The 16646-nt window shown below is 35.3% G+C and overlaps 1 protein-coding gene across 3 annotated transcripts in view; it reads right to left on the bottom strand.

Annotated features, from left to right (window-relative positions):
* Nucleotides 1-16209, bottom strand: part of TRIP4 (thyroid hormone receptor interactor 4) — a 42919-nt gene extending 26710 nt beyond the window's left edge. For 2 of the 3 annotated variants that reach the window (XM_019748695.3, XM_019748696.3), the window contains exons 1-8: nt 16054-16208; nt 12131-12300; nt 11007-11140; nt 9784-9996; nt 8009-8087; nt 5157-5286; nt 4123-4338; nt 1260-1383 (exon numbers count right to left, since the gene is read on the bottom strand). In XM_019748695.3, coding sequence (XP_019604254.2) covers nt 1260-1383; nt 4123-4338; nt 5157-5286; nt 8009-8087; nt 9784-9996; nt 11007-11140; nt 12131-12300; nt 16054-16154 — 1167 coding nt within the window. In that variant the 5' untranslated portion in view covers nt 16155-16208. Of the gene's footprint in view, nt 1-1259; nt 1384-4122; nt 4339-5156; nt 5287-8008; nt 8088-9783; nt 9997-11006; nt 11141-12130; nt 12301-16053 lie in introns of all 3 variants that reach the window. The other variant, XM_019748698.3, reaches the window with a different exon arrangement.
* Nucleotides 16210-16646: the final 437 nt, after the last annotated feature.

The following is a 16646-nucleotide window of genomic DNA, read 5'->3' as shown; positions in this document are numbered from 1 at the left end:
TTCACCCCTTAAGTCTCCTCTCAAACACTATTTCTTTTGTGAGTCCTTTAGTGGGTTTATGAACTCTCCTAAAGTCCTATTATACCCATGACATGTCTATTATAGCAATTGTCTTGATGGAATTATTTGTATAAAAACACATGTTCCCACTAAAAGTGAAGTCCTTAAGGACAGGAGCTGGGCCTTTACCTTTTAATTTTCCAGCACCTAGCAAAGAACCTGGCACATATACAGTGCTGAATAAATGAAAGATCTCCAGTGGAGCTATCTAAAGCACCGCTCTGATTGCATGCCTCTATTTAAGAATCTTGTACAGCTCATTTACAAAATAAAAACATGAAAACCTCCTAGCTAAACATTTAAGCTCTCTACTGATCTGGGTCTACCTACCTAACCCTACTCTATTTTTCATGATAATCCCTTTTATGAGTACTATCTAGGTTGCCTAAATTCACTCACTGTTTTATATATATATGCACACAATAGTGAGTGAATTTATATATACACACACACGCATAGATACATATGTATATATAAATACACACACACACACACACACACACACACACACAACCATGCTTTTGTGTATCCATGCTTTATTCCTACAGTACATTCTGCCTAGAATGTTCTTTTCCCCGCCATCCCCAAACATCCATTTTCCTGGATATTTACTTTTTATGAATGCCAGCTTCCCTATAAAAGCCTCTTTTATTCCTCTCAACTGAAGTAGTCTTCCCCTCATCTGGGTTTCCAATGTACTTTACATCTCCATCAGTATTAGAGCCGCTTATGTAATCTTTCCCCCTACTAGTCTACAAGTTCTTTGAAGATAGAAGCAATGTCTGGTTGACCACTTACTACTGTGCTTGTGCACAGCAGATGCTCAATGTACTTGACAGAAAAATGAATGACAACAATGAATACGTGAATTAATGTATTAATTTAAAACACCAGTCTATGGCACTACCCATAGTCTATAAAATATAAAGAACATTAACAAAAGGACCATGAATCTACTGTCTAAGTCTCTACAGTACTTAATAAAACTCTCTCTTGGGAAATATTCAGAAAATTAAATACAGATCAACTTGTCAGAAATGCTGCAAAAAAATTGGGGAAAATTAAGTCAGAGAATAAGGTTGGTGGGTGTGTTCAGAGAGTAGACTGGTATTTAAAGCCTATTAAATAGGCTTACTTGAAAGGAGAAATATCTGGGCCCAAACTTCTCTCATTATCAGTTAGAGCAAAGGTCCACTGACCTGGGGAGGTGACTGGTAGAGGTTGGGATTCACCAGAACTCCCAAAGGTTCTTCAGAAGATCTATCCAATTTGGTCAGTGGATTCAAGGTTCCACTGGCAATGGCCTGGACTGTCTCATCTAGTCTGTGATAAGAAATCAAAGGATTAGTAATGTTCTATGCTCAGAATAGCCTGACTTACCACCAACATAAAACCCCTTCAACAGTCATAAAATTTGAAATTCAAAGAGGGTTCCATGAATGATCTCCTTCCCTGCTCCCCCCACCACTTCCTTCTTCATCCAAGAACTGTAAGGAATATAAGTTAGTAAAAATAAAAGTTCCAGAGCGCTAAGAAAATAGGTACAACACACGACAATCATTCATCTGTTTGACAAGATTATTAAAAATGCCAAAATTAGAAAAGTTGTCTAGAAACAGTTGAACCCACAGAATGTTCTATGGCAGCCCATTTACTCAACACATTCAGTTAGTCCTCTGCCCACTCAGGAGTCCCTCCACTTGTCCACGCTGATCTAAATTCTATCCTCGCTTCAAGGCCCAGAAGTTGTAATGTGCCCTCTACTGGCCCAGCACAAAAGTGCTTACGCCTTTCTCTGAAGTCTCCTAATACCTCTTTAGTCATCAGATAACATGTCCCATGTTATCCTATGCCTATGGTCGTGCTTGCTATGAATATTTGGCTCTAAACCTATGAAAAAAAAAAAGGGATAATTTCCATTTAAAGACTGTGGAACTACTCCCACTGGTTAGTAAGAGATCATAGGTCCTGCAGGAACCGTATCTTGTTCTACTCTATAGCTCTACTTGCTGTTTTACTCCATGCTCTGCTGGATACTAAACAAATGTGGATGATGATAATTCTGAGGCACAACATATTGAAAAGCTTCTACTAGTAGGTAAGGCTGAACCTGACCTTGAATAAAATTAAAGAGATACTTATTAGGAACCTCTTATATATACAAAGCAACTTAAAAGGTGTAGAGGACATGGTTCCTGCTTTCAAGAAACTTTGAATCTGAGTGGCAGGTTTAAGACAGCTATAAAGATGATGAACTAAACATGAGAGGATATAATTAATACTCTGAGACAGGCACAATCTATCTGGTGGTTATTATCCTATTATCCCATGTGTTGTACCAAGCAGTTCAAGAGAGAGGTAGATATTTGAAAGGCAAAGATTGGGAGAGGGATTTCCAAACCAACAAAAAGCAGAAACAAAGACATGAAGCTTAAAAAAAAAAAAGGTACAAGAATTTGAAGGAAGAGGTGAGTCTCAAATAGAATGGGGACAGTGGGATCTGAAGGAAGGAAATAGATTTAAGACATAGTACAGTGGTAAGTATATCCAGAACTCCAGAACCTATAGAAGAAATAATACAAACAGCTAACCAATACATTTTTAGAATGTTCACACTTACTAGCATACAACAAAGCATAGAAATGTGAATAAAAATTACGATAAAATACTATTTCTCATGTATCAAAATGGCAAATATATTTTTAAACAGTTGAGAAGAGGATGAAGAAATGCACATTTGATATCTGGTATGTAGCTGTTGAGTCAAAAAGTATGCAATTTAAATTTTGGGATACTGACCAATTTCACTTCTAAAATCCTGTACCACTTAGTGAACATAAAAATGATTTTCATTATTATAAAAGCAATCCATGTTTATTATGGAGAAACTAGAAAATACAAGTTAAAAGAAAATGAAAAATTCCTAACCCATAACCCAGAAATAATTTTATTTTTTTCTTATACCTGTGTATCATATGTAGTAGGTGAGAACAAATGATTAACTTGAAGTTAGTGGTAGAATTCCTTTTAGGGAGAAAATAACCTTTGTTTAGGAAAATTCTATGATGGATTTGACAGGTATGAAAGAGAAAAGCCAAAGATTGGGCCTTGTGGAAAACATTACTAAGTTCACCAATATCCGGGTGTGTGTGTGTGTGTGTGTGTGTGTGTGTGTGTGTGTGTGTGTGTGTGTGTTATAATTATAGTTGACATTCAATATTATTCTACTTCAGCTTCAGGTGTACAGCGCAGTGGTCAGGCATCTACACAGTCTATGAAGTGATCCCCTGATAAGTCCAGTGCCCATCTGGCACCCTACATGATCTTTACAACATTATTGATTACATTCCCCACACTATATTTCACAACCCCATGATTATTTTGTGACTAACAATTGGTACTTTTTAATCCCTTCATCTTCTCCCCATCCCCCAACGTCCATCCCATCTAGCAACCATCAGTTTTTTTCTCTGTATCTCTGAGTCTATTTCTGTTTTGTTTGTTCATTTATTCTGTTCTTTAGATTCCACATATAAGTGAGATCATAGGGTATTTGTTCTATATTTCTTTCTGATCCTTTTATTTCCTTTACATGTAACTCTTTAGTCAAACTTATCACGGATGAAGTAGAGACCTACTTCAGATTTTTTCTAAGCTCGTGGCCAATCATCCCATCCATGTATTTAATCCTTTCTTTACTGGTTAGAAATGTTACCTTTATCAATGACTAAATTTACACACCTATTAATATACTCCCATGCACACATATATACACAATGCAGACACACAGGTCACTTCCTGAATTCTGTTTCATTGATCTATTCCTGTGCTCAAATTACCTCAGTTTTAAAAACAGTTTTTTATAAACAGTAATTGTCTAGCAGGACAAGTTCCCTTCCCTGTTCACTTTCAAAATTTCCTTAGCTACTCTTATATGTTTCTATTCCAAATGAATATATTATTTTTAAAATCAACAAAAATAACAGATCCATTAGAGAGGACAGATACTTTATAGTCAAACTGCCCCCTTCTTTCACACCCTTTCAGGGGCTGCCCACTTACCTGCTATGATACTCAGCTAGTGGATTTTCATCTTCTACAATTTTCCTGCCTGCAAAGTCAATAGTGATCTTCTTAGTGAGCCGAGAGGCATGTCGAAACTCTCTCAGCTCCTCTTCTCGCTTCTGTAGAGTTTCCCGCTCAATTTTGGACAGCCACTGGTTAGAATCACTGGCAAAGTAATCTGACTCATCATCAATGACTTGGGTCCTTCGAATGCTAAAAAAAAAGAACACATGGCAGTTAGGTCACCTATTGATTACTGGGAAACTGTTTCAAGGTAGTTCACTCTCCTGCTGTCCTAACAGTTATTACCTCAAATATGGATGCCCAAGAATGCTCCAAAATCAGAAGTGAGCGTATAAGTCCTATGTAAACATTTTAAAACCATCAAGTGGTTTTCAATATATATTTGGTCCAAAAGAGGAAAAAAATGAAAAAATGAAAAACAGAACTAGCAAATCCATATACTTGTCTCCTAAAGAGAAGTCAGTGGGCTAAATGACAAAAGTATAGGAGTGTAAAAGCCAAGTTAGGGACATTTTAATATATTGATCAATGAATCAGAAAACAAATTTAGTGTCAAAGGGAAGGAGAAAGGTAAATCATGCCTTCCCATGATATGGCGTTACCTACACTCTCCCAGAGGCAACTTCTTACAGATTCTCCAAAGCCCAGCCCAACAGTTTGCACATGGTAGGCACTCCTGTATGTTAACTGAATGAATGAATGGCTACAAGTGAAACAAGTGGGGAATTCTGCCAACCCAAAGCAACTTTCTAGGGGGTATACTAGCATTTGCCAAAAATAAAAAAATGTTGCAGGGTAGAAACCTCTTGGTGGGAGCCTAACTTATTCAAACACAGATTCAAAACCAAGATGTTGGTCTCCTATGTAGAGCACCCAACTCTTCTTTTCCTGTCAATTTTTTCATACTCCACCCCTAAGAATGTATCAATTGCCAAAATAACGTTTTAATGGGCAGAACCTGTGGACTAGCCTATTTCTTAGCATTTGTTACGCTAACCATATCATACCTAGTTCTGTCAAACTCTAACAGTTTGTCTTTATGTTTGACAGCCTTCTCCAGACCAGACTTAAACCGCAATTCCTGATGAGGAAGAAGGTCTTTGGTAGAGATGTCCCCTTTTCCAGAATTCTCCGTCCCTGAAATTCAATAAGGAAATAAAATGATGTCAGCCTATAATATAAATTAGTTGTATCACTGTGCAGCAAAGAACAAAATCAGAAGCTCAGCCCTGATGGCCAACAGCCTTCATTTCAATGGAAAACAAAGAAGTACACAGGTTAGGCTTTATTTGCCAAGCATCAAGCAGTGCTTGACACATACCATGTTGCCCCGAAAATAAGACCTAGCTGAACAATCAGCTCTAATGCGTCTTTTGGAGCAAAAATTAATATAGGACCTTGTATTATATCATAATATATTAGACCCAGTATGATATTATTGTATTGTATTGTAGTGTATTGTATTGCATTGCATTGCATTATATTATATTATATGTTATATTATATTACATTATATAAGACCTGGTTTCATAGTAAAATAAGACCGGGTCTTATATTAATTTTTGCTCCAAAAGACACATTAGAGCTGGTTGTCCAGCTAGGTCTTATTACCGGGAAAACACCGTAATAGGTTCTCAATAAACCTTAAGGTCCATTTCTTCCCTCAGGGAAATTTGGATCACTAAGGGTCCCAAACTGTTTAATAACACAATATAAAAATGATGAAAAACTTTAGGACTGAGTATCACCTTTAAACATGAAAAACTTTAGGACTGAGTATCACCTTTAAACATACTTTTACATATCAAAAGTAAAAACTAAAAAAAAAGAAATCGCAAGAAGGGGATGACATAAATAATGAGAATTTACTAGATGCTAAGGCGCTTAATACGTATTATTTAATCCTCCCAATAATCCTGTTAGATAGTTTGTATTATTTTTGTTTCACAGATAAAAAACTGAAGTTTAGAGATGATAAATTTACTGAGTTCACTCAGAAATTGGAAAGTAAAAACAAAATTTAAACTTAGGTCTGTCTAAGCCTAAAGCCCACATTCATTCCTTGACCATGTGTTATCTCCTTCGTGACAGCATTCTATAAATCTACAGGTCCCAGAAAAGAGAGCCATACATTATGGTAAAACAAGATCTAAAATTTGTTAGGAAAACAGCTAGTGTATAATGAAGGCTGACCTTTCTCTTTACCTAAAATTCCAGGGCTGTTCAAAGTTCTGTCAAATCTTTCCTTTAAATTGAAAAAACAAAACAGAGAGATTCTTGTAGGCTGAATATAAGAAAAGCACTTAGAACTACCTTTTCTCATAATAATGACCTTAAAGAAACCCTAATTGAAAAAATATGGAGACATGTTCAATTTCCTTAATAATTTTTAAAAGTTACAACTATAAAAATTTAAAAATTGGAAATATCAAAACTCAATAGTGACAGGTTTGGGGGTACAATACTAGTATTGTTGTAGATTGGTACAACATTTTGGTAAAGTAATATGGCAAATACATCTAAAGTGTCAAAAATGATCATATTCTTTAACCCAGTAATTCTATTCTTAGGAATTTATCCCAAGGAAATAAAACAAAAGATACATTAACAAAGGTGACCACTTGTGGTATTACTTATAATTTGAAAAGGGTCAAGATATCCAGTAATTAGAAAATAAGTAATCTAATTACAATAAATCAAGTTAATAGATTATTTTTGGCCACAAAAAACAATAAATGTGAAGAATATATAGCAATATAGAAACTAATTATAAAATATTAATTGAAAAAAAGGAAAACCAAAATTCTGTACACAATATGATCACTACTTTATAACACCAACTTATCTATGTATTAAAAAAAATTTGCTTCTTGCACTGTGTGGGGGATATAATTGATAAATGTCTAACTATTACATTGTTTTGTGCACCTGAAACTAATAAAAAAAATATTTAGAATAAACGGTGCTTTAAAACAAAAGTTAGCTTGTAAAGAAACTACATCTTTCCTGCATAAAAATAAATTTTGCTATACAAATAACTTAAAGAAATGAAGTAAAGATTTTTATAAAATTAAAAAATAATTTGCATAAGTGGAAAGTAATGAGTACTGTTTTTCCTTTTTAAAAATGTCCTTAACTACTTTTATCATGTTTTCCAACCAAAAGACTTAGAAAAGGGTTGGAAAAAAAGTAGAGTTCCTGTATAACTTTCATTCCGCTTCCCTTAATCTTACATAACCATAGCACAATCAAGCAGTAAAAAATTAACATTAGTACAATACTATTAACTTTATTTGGACTTTAAATTATAGACTTTATTTGGATTTCAATGTCTTTTCCATTAATGTTGTTTTTCTGTTCTGGGATCCAATTCAGGATCCTACACTGCAGTTGGTTGTCATGTCTCCTTAGTCTCCTCCAACCTGTGACAATTCTTGTCTTATCTTTCGTGACCTTGCAAATCTCCTATTCCAACAATTTTAGCATCCGTTGGTGGATCTTAACTGTAGTAATTACTACTACTGTGGTATTCTAATGGTGATTTCCTCTTATTCTCATTCCTTTCTGTATTAATTAGAAGTCTTCTATAAGAAAAAGCTGTCCCTTCTCCATTTATTAACTTACACAGTTAATTCAGAATATTAATTTTATTCTTCGTGTTATAATCCATTACTATTATTAGTTTTTTTGCTCAATGTTATGTGGTTTTAATAATAATTTTCAAAAAAACAAATGCTTATAGACTAAATGAGTAAATAAACTGCATTTTGCAAACCAGGATACAAGAAAGAGAAACAATCACAGAAACAACAAAATGTATCTAGCACCCAGTAAACCAATCAGAAGATTGCTGCCCTACCTGACATTAGCTTCTTGAGCAGTTTCTGGCTCTTGTTTGAGTCACGTTGTAAAATATCCTTTTCTTCACGAGTACATACCTATAAAGTAATAAAAGAAACATGATCTAATAGTTATATTGTTTGCTTGATATACCTAAAAAGTAATCTTAAATTACACATTAGATATGGTAATAAAAAAATGAGACTGTTGGTGCTTTTTTATCCAGACGTGACAAAAAACATATATATATAAATGTAATCTATATAAATATATATACACACACATATATATTTCCAAATGACTTTTGCCCTAGTCTTTCCATTTCTCCCTACTTTCAGGAACCACACAAAAAACTGTTCTCACTTCAAGTGTCCCTGAATGACTTGATAGTTAAAAAAAGAAATCTAACCCATTTTCAAAGCAAAGATTTGCCATCATTGAGAATATTGGAAAAAAACACGAAACTTTTTTTTAAAAAAGACCTTCAGTTCTAATAATGAAATCCAAGCCTTCCTTATAAGAGAAATTATAAGCAGGTATGTTATTAGAAAAAAGCAGAAAAAGCAAATTATAGTGTCACCAGTGAAAACTAGTTTCCGTTTTACACTATGTATATTTTGTTCCTTTGCCTTCGAACATTATAAAATAGTGAACATATTAATCAAAGAAAAAGTTCTGTTTATTATAAAATCACTGCAATTGTAAGAAGGGAAGCAAAGAAGGGGTTACTTAAAAAGTTTCATACTAAGTTTATAGAACTTTCAAGGCTTAAAGGCCAATGTGCTCTACATTCCTCTGTTTCTTGAACTGTTAGATCTTCAAGGGATCTAACAGAAAACACTGTGCTTCTTAGCACTTGCCACAGTGGCACACAGAGTTCCTGCCAGCCGTAGGGTGTTTCTCTAGAGAAAGCTCCATATGGGAGGACATTTACTGCCATCTTATGAATATTTCTGATGGTAGACATTACATTTTTCAGGTCATCCACTGTCTATCAGCTTGTTCTCTGAGTATATTGAAAAATTAAAGGCCCCAAACAAAGTAGTTAGAAAGAGGAGGGAAAAAACAAAGCAGTATTAAATGGATGCCTTCATCAACACCAAAAGCCAGTTTCTGCTAGCCAGCTCAAGAAGCAGAATAAGCTTTCTAGACAAATCATTATGATATTTGTAAGAGTCATTAGTGATAAACTCTTTTATTTTTTTAGGTGAAAAAGGGCATTGTATGTTTTACCATGCAGAGATGGTGTTGAAGCATACAGTGACAACCAATACACCTTGATGACACTTTCTTATATAAAAGTCTATAAAAATTTAGAGTAAATGAATACACATTTCTTAATACCAACAACAAGAATCGAGATCCATTACTGCTAAACTCTTGAGGTCACTCCCTCAGACAATGCAGAGCTATAAAGAGGTGTCCTGGAAACAGAAGCTTTAAGGATTACGGATTATGTCATAATGGTTCTACTCCCCTGGGGATATGAACCACATATGAAGACTGACAAAAAATTTCGACATTTTAGGCCCTAGTTTTCTTGAGTTGAAATTAATCTGTACAAGACTTGCATCCCTCAACAATGTGTATTCTCAAAACGCTTTTCACTAAGAGATCTCAGTACTAGGATATAACCTTGGGTTTTCTATTAAAAAATTCCTGCCACTACAGTTTATTGGATATCTTAGGGAAGAAATTTACTATGAAAAACAGAAACTACCAGTACTAGGGATGTAAATATCCCTATTTATTAAACCAAAGCATAGTAAAATAAAATAGAAAATAAACAATTACCAGAGTACCACAGAATAAGCAAGGTCCGGAACCCTCTTGCTCACAGACTATACGCCCACAGATCAGACAGTTATTGATCAGCTTGTGTTTCTGGCCCAGGCAATCACAAGGGTGGCGACCAGGGATCAGGACTGCCAGCTTGTCTTGTCCCTCTTTTGTGTATAAACTGACAAATTTCGTCTTCTTCTTTAAGGAGCTGCTGTTCTCTTGTGCCTAATTGTATAAAAATAGCAGAAATAACATCAAATAATTAATGACAGTGAAAAGAGTTGAGGGGAGAAAAACCTCAATTCTGTTCACTAACAACTGATACACTACTCGGGAACCAGGAAAAAAGGAAGTGAAAGAAATACAAAGTAGTTATAATCAAGGGTCTGAGAAAAGGTTATGCTCTAGAAAAACTAGCTAACATACCTTGTCCAGGACATAGGAGAATCCCAGAATACCGGACTTTCAGAGCTAAAACTGGAAAAGTCCCAGGCAATAAGGGTGACAAATTGGTCACCTTAATTACTAATAAAGTTAAACATCTTTTTGTGTTTTTTCCTTTTGCTTGTGATGGTCTTTGTTCGTTTTATTCCATCTGATTAAAAACTTATGTCTCTATTTCTTTTTCTTTAATTTAATATTTTGTAAACATTTTTCCATATCTTTTTTTTTTTTTTTTTTTGCATGATCATCACACTCAGAATTTTTGATCATTACTCTTCCATCTTAGCATCATTAACTATTGCTTTCTACTGGGAAATTTAGCTGGTCAAGTTGTCCGGATTATAAATATTTCTGCTTACCTCACAGGGCTACTTTGATTATCAAGAGAATACAAAAAGCTCTAAAAGCTAAATGATGAGGAGAAAAGTGGTGGTGGTGGTGGATGGCCCAAAATAGGAACATTCTTAATAAAACATAGAATTGTGTATTCGTTTAGTATAAACCCACAAAAAAATTTCAAAATTGAAGCCCTGGTGCATTTCATTAAATATTTTCCATCATATATATGTATACATGATCTCTCAATCTCATCTCTAAGCAAATATAATATTTAATCAGGTTGTCAAAAAACTACTTCGCAGAAAGTAATTATCACTTGCTCTTCATAAAATTCATGCATTTGTTGAAAAATTGCTATTCTAGACCAATTTGTAAACTTTTCTCTCTGAAATGTATCAGTCATTTTCTCTTTTCCACATAGCCAGAAAAAAATGCACTGTATAAGCTCTTACCTTAGCCAAATCAAAAGGTGTTTTGACCTCTACGGTTGTATCAGGTTCAGCAAATGCAGGAACTTCCTGTCTGTTTCTCCCTTTCCGCCTACCCTTTTTTAGCTGGTCTCCTGATCTCTGCCCATCTAAAATTTCTTTAAAGAAGAAAAAAACATATTGTAATAGCTATATAGGATGTCAGTGGGGTAGTAGCTTGGGGGAGGGGGTTATCACTTTGTGAGGGGTATAAACGTCTACTACGTTGCTTTGTACACCTGAAATTAAAAAAACCCTGAAAAGAAAAAAACAATATACAAAGGGTACCAAAAAAATGTATACACAGTTTAAGAAAGGAAAAAACTATTAAAATTGTAATAATATATACTGATAACAAAAGATGAATACAAGTCACGTTTGACTTTTACAATTACAAGAGGTGCTCAAAGTGGTCACCATCAGCGTAATTTTAATACAGCTTTTTCCTTTCTTAAAATGTATAGACATTTTCTTGGCACCCTCTGTAGATATGCCCGTAGATAGATAATGGTAGGATTATTGGTGAACTAATAGCTAATAAAGGGAAGGCGATGCTTTATATTCAGAGTCAAGATACGAAGTCACGCAGGTTTGAAAATTATCTTTTCCTCTTAAACCAGAGTTAAATTTAAACCATCATCTTCAAGATTGCAGTTAATGATAAAGACTATTGGCTAGAACTAAGAATTTAAATTAAAATCTGGTATTTTAGATTATATAAAAGCAATGGCTTATTTAGTTTGGTGCTCAGCTTTTCTACTGTTTAACTAGTTACTCTAAATGCTACTCATACTAAAATTGGTCAACATTTACCTTCATCCAGGTATGCACATAACTAAAAAGTCTTTCTTTAATCCATGTGTAAATTTTTCAAATTATTCCGAAGCCACATTTGCAAACAGGTATTTTGTGATATTGACTAAGTTGAAGAATCCTGTACTAGAACAATATTCATTACAGATTGAGAAGAACTAAACTAGAAATATGTATATATATTCTTCTGCCTAAGTCAGCTGTGAGGAAACGGAGTGACAGAAAATACCAGGTCCTATAAGCCAGCCCATTTACCAATATTTCAACTTTTACTTAATTACATTAACTAAACTTACCATCTTTTTTGAAGGACAGTTGCAGAGCATCAGAAATCAACTCCTGATCATTCGTTTGCCACCTGTTTATAAGCTCTTCTATGAATTGACCTTTTTTGCCCTCATTTCCCTGAAGGAGGTCAGTAACATACTCTCGTACCTCTTCAGCACTCTCAATTGACAAAACATACCTCAGGAAGCAAAGACATAAGTTGTTGAAACAAAGCTAGCTTACAGTATGATTTTCAATAATCATAACAGTAAAAACCACTAATTAATCCACTGGAGTGTTTACTTTGAGCTAAATTCTACGCTAGATGTTAGGGATATAAGTTTGATCAGGACAAAGACCCTGACCTTCAAGCAGTTCATAACCTAACCTTCATATAACCTTGTATTTCTAGAATCGAATCAGTATTTTGAAGATAGGCTTGTGGGGCTACCCTTAACACAGCACTACTTTTTCTTTTTTATTAAAGTATAGTTGGCGGAATACTTTGGATAACTATACATCTGCAGTCATATTTTCATAGAAACAATACAGATTACTTAATCTCTATATTGCCAAACCTAAAATTTCTCTTCATTTCTGCTAAAAATATGGATCTATACTACAATCTAACCAGTTATTGATTTAACATTCTTAAAAATTGTTAACTCAAGATTAGCATCACATCCAAATAAGCAGATCGACAGGTATACCTAGTTTTATTGTGCTTCTCTTTATTTGCGCTTCACAGGTGTTGCATTTTTTACAAACTGAAGGCAAGACCCTCCCTCAGCAAAATTATGACTCGCTTTATTGTGATATTCACTTTATTACAGTGGTCTGGAACTGAACCTGCAATATCTCCAAGGTATGCCTGTATCATAAGGAAATGTTATACAGGGTTCCTAAAAGTGAAATGGGATGGGAGTACAAGTCAGCACAACTTTCCTAGAAATCAATCAGCCAGTATATTTGAAGTGCCTTAAAAATAATCCAATAATTCCATTTATAGGATTCTATATGAAATAAGAGACACAGGAAAATTTATGCAAAAAAGTTAACTGCATCATTATTTGAATTAGTGAAAAGCTGGAAGCTATTTAAAACATCTATTGATAGGAAAGGGGCAAATGAATTCGTTTTTGGACTTTACAAATTGTAATACGTCACCAATAAAAGTGAAATTTTTGAGTAATTATTATTGACCTGAGAAAATGCTCTCACGTCATGGTAAGTGAAATAGTAGGATTGACTATAGCATATGATCCCAGTGGCTATAAAAGGAATGTGTATATACATACGCTTATGTGTAGGAAGAAGGCTAGAAAGTTATACACCAAAATGATTACCATAGAGTGGTATGATTAAATAGAATTTTGGTTTATTTTTATTTTATTTTTTCCACTACAATGTTTTGAACATCTATTACAATATGCATGGGAAAACACTAAAAGAGAAATGATGGTTATCTCTGGATTGTGGTACTATGGTAATTTTAGTTTTCTCCTTTATTCTTTTATGATTTTTTTAGTTTTCTACAGTATGTCACATTATTAGAGAAAACAATAAGTGAAAAGAATTACTTATAAGTAAAGATACTGGACCATGAAAGCATCCTAAGATCTGAAGAAATAGTAATTCAGACACTGGTGTGGGATATAAGAACAATAATGCTATATCCTTTAAAACATCATGCAGTTGTCCCATGGTTGGTAGTATATGTATTGTGTTCTTTTCCTAATGAGGGTGGATTTACCTATAGAGTTATTACCTATAGGTAAACAAACCTGTGTCTTCAGGCGTCATTAAGAGCATCTTCTAAACCATCATAGCTTTTTAAAAAAACAAAAACTGTTTTTCAGGACTTTTATAGCTTAATCAACTTCATCCCCAAACTTACCAGCCCCCATTAAAAAATTAACTTCTATCAAGGACTCAAAGAGGTGCCAGGAACCTCAGGGGATTGATCATTTAACTCTGGAGTATTCAAACCACTAGGGAAGTATTAATAAAGAGCTCCAGAACTATTTGAATGTCATTTAAACTATTTTTAAAAATGTAATAAAGAACAACATACATCCAAATGTGTTATATAGCAAATCTTACTGAAGCAGAGTCAACTAAAACATGAATACATTGTGGAACAAAATATAGTTTGCTAACTCTGCGTGCAGATCTTAATGTCTCACAAATGTGTCATTTAGTAGGATGGTAAGAGCTCTGTGTTTAAAAAAAAAAAAAAAAATCAGGCCACCCATGTCAAATTGTTCAAGTTGCCAGACTACTACAATACACCTGGATAATTCTCAAATACCAGGCACGGCACAGCATTCTTACACAGCAAATGTTTTCATCATGGCATCATAGCGTGTTGTGCAACAACCAGTAAAAAGTAAGTGGTTCAAATAGTATTATAGGTAGTTTTAGTGCTTACTTTAATTTTGAACAATTCTTGTTTAACTTATATTTATGAATTTAGAAAATGCAAGCAGGTGTTTAGCCATACTTAATGCTTCAACTTTAAAACAAATTTCTGATCACTCCTCTTTCAAGGGTGTGAATAACTTTAGCTAAGGAAAATCTGAGGCTGTAATATGAGCTGTTAAACTGTAATCTATAAGAATGAAAATATTCCTGATACTGTGTAAGCAGATAAAACACAATTGAATTGAGACTGAGAAGACTGTACCAATCCATACCTCGCTGTTGATTCATCAAAAATAGCCTCAAAAAACATTTTTTTAACTGAATGACTTTTTTGTTTGCTATATTGCAAAGTCTTACTTCATTTGACAGCATTCCATTGCTTTAAAAAAATGTTTGAAAAACTGCTTAACCTGATCTTGCCTTCCAGCAAGGACAAGACCAACCCATACGATTTGGTTGTGTTTGTTTTTGATAGTCTATTCCAGTGTTTAAAAAAAAAAATCATTTAAAATAGGCTCTCTTAACTCTTTGCCAACAAGTCTATTTTCTCCCAATCTCAGAAACTTACCTAACTTCCCACAAAAGCCCCAGAATTGCAATTCAGATGTCAGCACCAACGAACAAGGAATCAAGTCAAAAACATGTTCAGATTCCTTGAACAAGACCAATTTTTCTGGAAGTTTTTCCCTCTTCCTCAACACCGCGCCTCCACTTAGCGACCCTTTAGTTCTCAGGTGAAAGTCATCCCTTGCAGTAAACCTTCAAGTTTCCCAAATCTTAATGAGAGTCCTTTACTACCGTACGTGCCCCCACAACACCCTGCACTTCCCCCACTTCAGGTCTTATGAACCAAGCCGAACCCAATTGCCGCAATTGTCTTTGTTGCCCCAGCACCTGGGCACATAGTAGCGCAACAAATATTTCTTAAATCAACTGAAAGCAGGTATTAAATCATGTCACCATTCCCATTTAATAAGAATCATAAAGTATTAAAGATAACCTCTACTAATTATTCAGCTTTTAGGTGACGAAACTAAGGTACAGAGAGAGGAAAATTAAGTTGCTCAACATTCCAAAACTGGTAAAAGAAAATATATTCTGAGTCAGGAGCTATTTGCACTGTACAACGCCGCCCGCATTTAAATTCCAGATACAATTTGGCACAACTCAGACTGGGCAAACTAGAATGTTCAGAGTAAGGACTTTATAGAAAGCCATTTGGCTTGTCCCTTTGCTCCAGAATCTATAAAGAAACTGGCTCCCGGGACAGCCTTACAAGTTCTTATTATCAGGGACTTGGCGTTTTCCTAGGAAAAAAAGGCCCCACCGGCCATTGTGGAGCCTGACAGCCTACTTCAGAAAGTAAACTATAAAGCCGATAATCAAAATTCGGCGCCTACAGAGGAACAGCAGCCCTTTTATCACATTTTTCATTCTCATTAACTTTTTAGTCCTCCCCGCTTCCCTGTTCGCTCAGCCAGTGCACATCCCAGATCTCCTTCCCGCCTCGGACCGGAACCGTTCTCACTGAATGATCTCCTCGCTGACATCCAGGCCGAAAGTTTTCTGCAACTGCTGGGTGCACCAGCCTACCAGCTGCTCCTGTGACACCGCCCCAGCCACCGCCATTTTCCCCAGCCGGAACCAGCTGGGTTGAAAAAGCCTCGAGTCCTGCGCTGGACGAGTCCCCTTTGCAACACCGACCTCGCTCGCGCGGGTTCCGCCCGCCTGCGCCGCTCCGCGCGGTCGCACCACCCGATAACACCGATCCCTCTACCTGTACTGGCTCCTCCTACTGCTCTCTTTCTGAAGTGTTTACGCTTGCGTCAGAGTTTCTGCGCGTGATTTTCCCGCATCTTCAGATGTAGGACTGGAAAACTGGGAATTCTGCTAAGAAGACAGTACCAATACCTATAAAAACGACAGTTTAGAAAAAAAGAAAAATAATCCGTAACCTGAGGGACCAGCTTTTAAATTGTCCAGTTTTATGTAAAACATTTAAAATAGTAATTGGAAACTAGAGTAAAGCGCTGTGAGGATTTGGTCTGTTGATAGTGGTTTTATTAATACCACCCCCGCCCCTCTGTAGTCTAACACTAAATTCACGCTGCTAAAACCTCT

This window comes from Rhinolophus sinicus, chromosome 3, assembly GCF_057876585.1.
Source record: "Rhinolophus sinicus isolate RSI-liver-muscle chromosome 3, RSI-T2T, whole genome shotgun sequence".
NCBI classification, from domain to species: Eukaryota; Metazoa; Chordata; class Mammalia; order Chiroptera; family Rhinolophidae; genus Rhinolophus; species Rhinolophus sinicus.
This window is presented reverse-complemented; position numbering and strand designations above follow the sequence as displayed.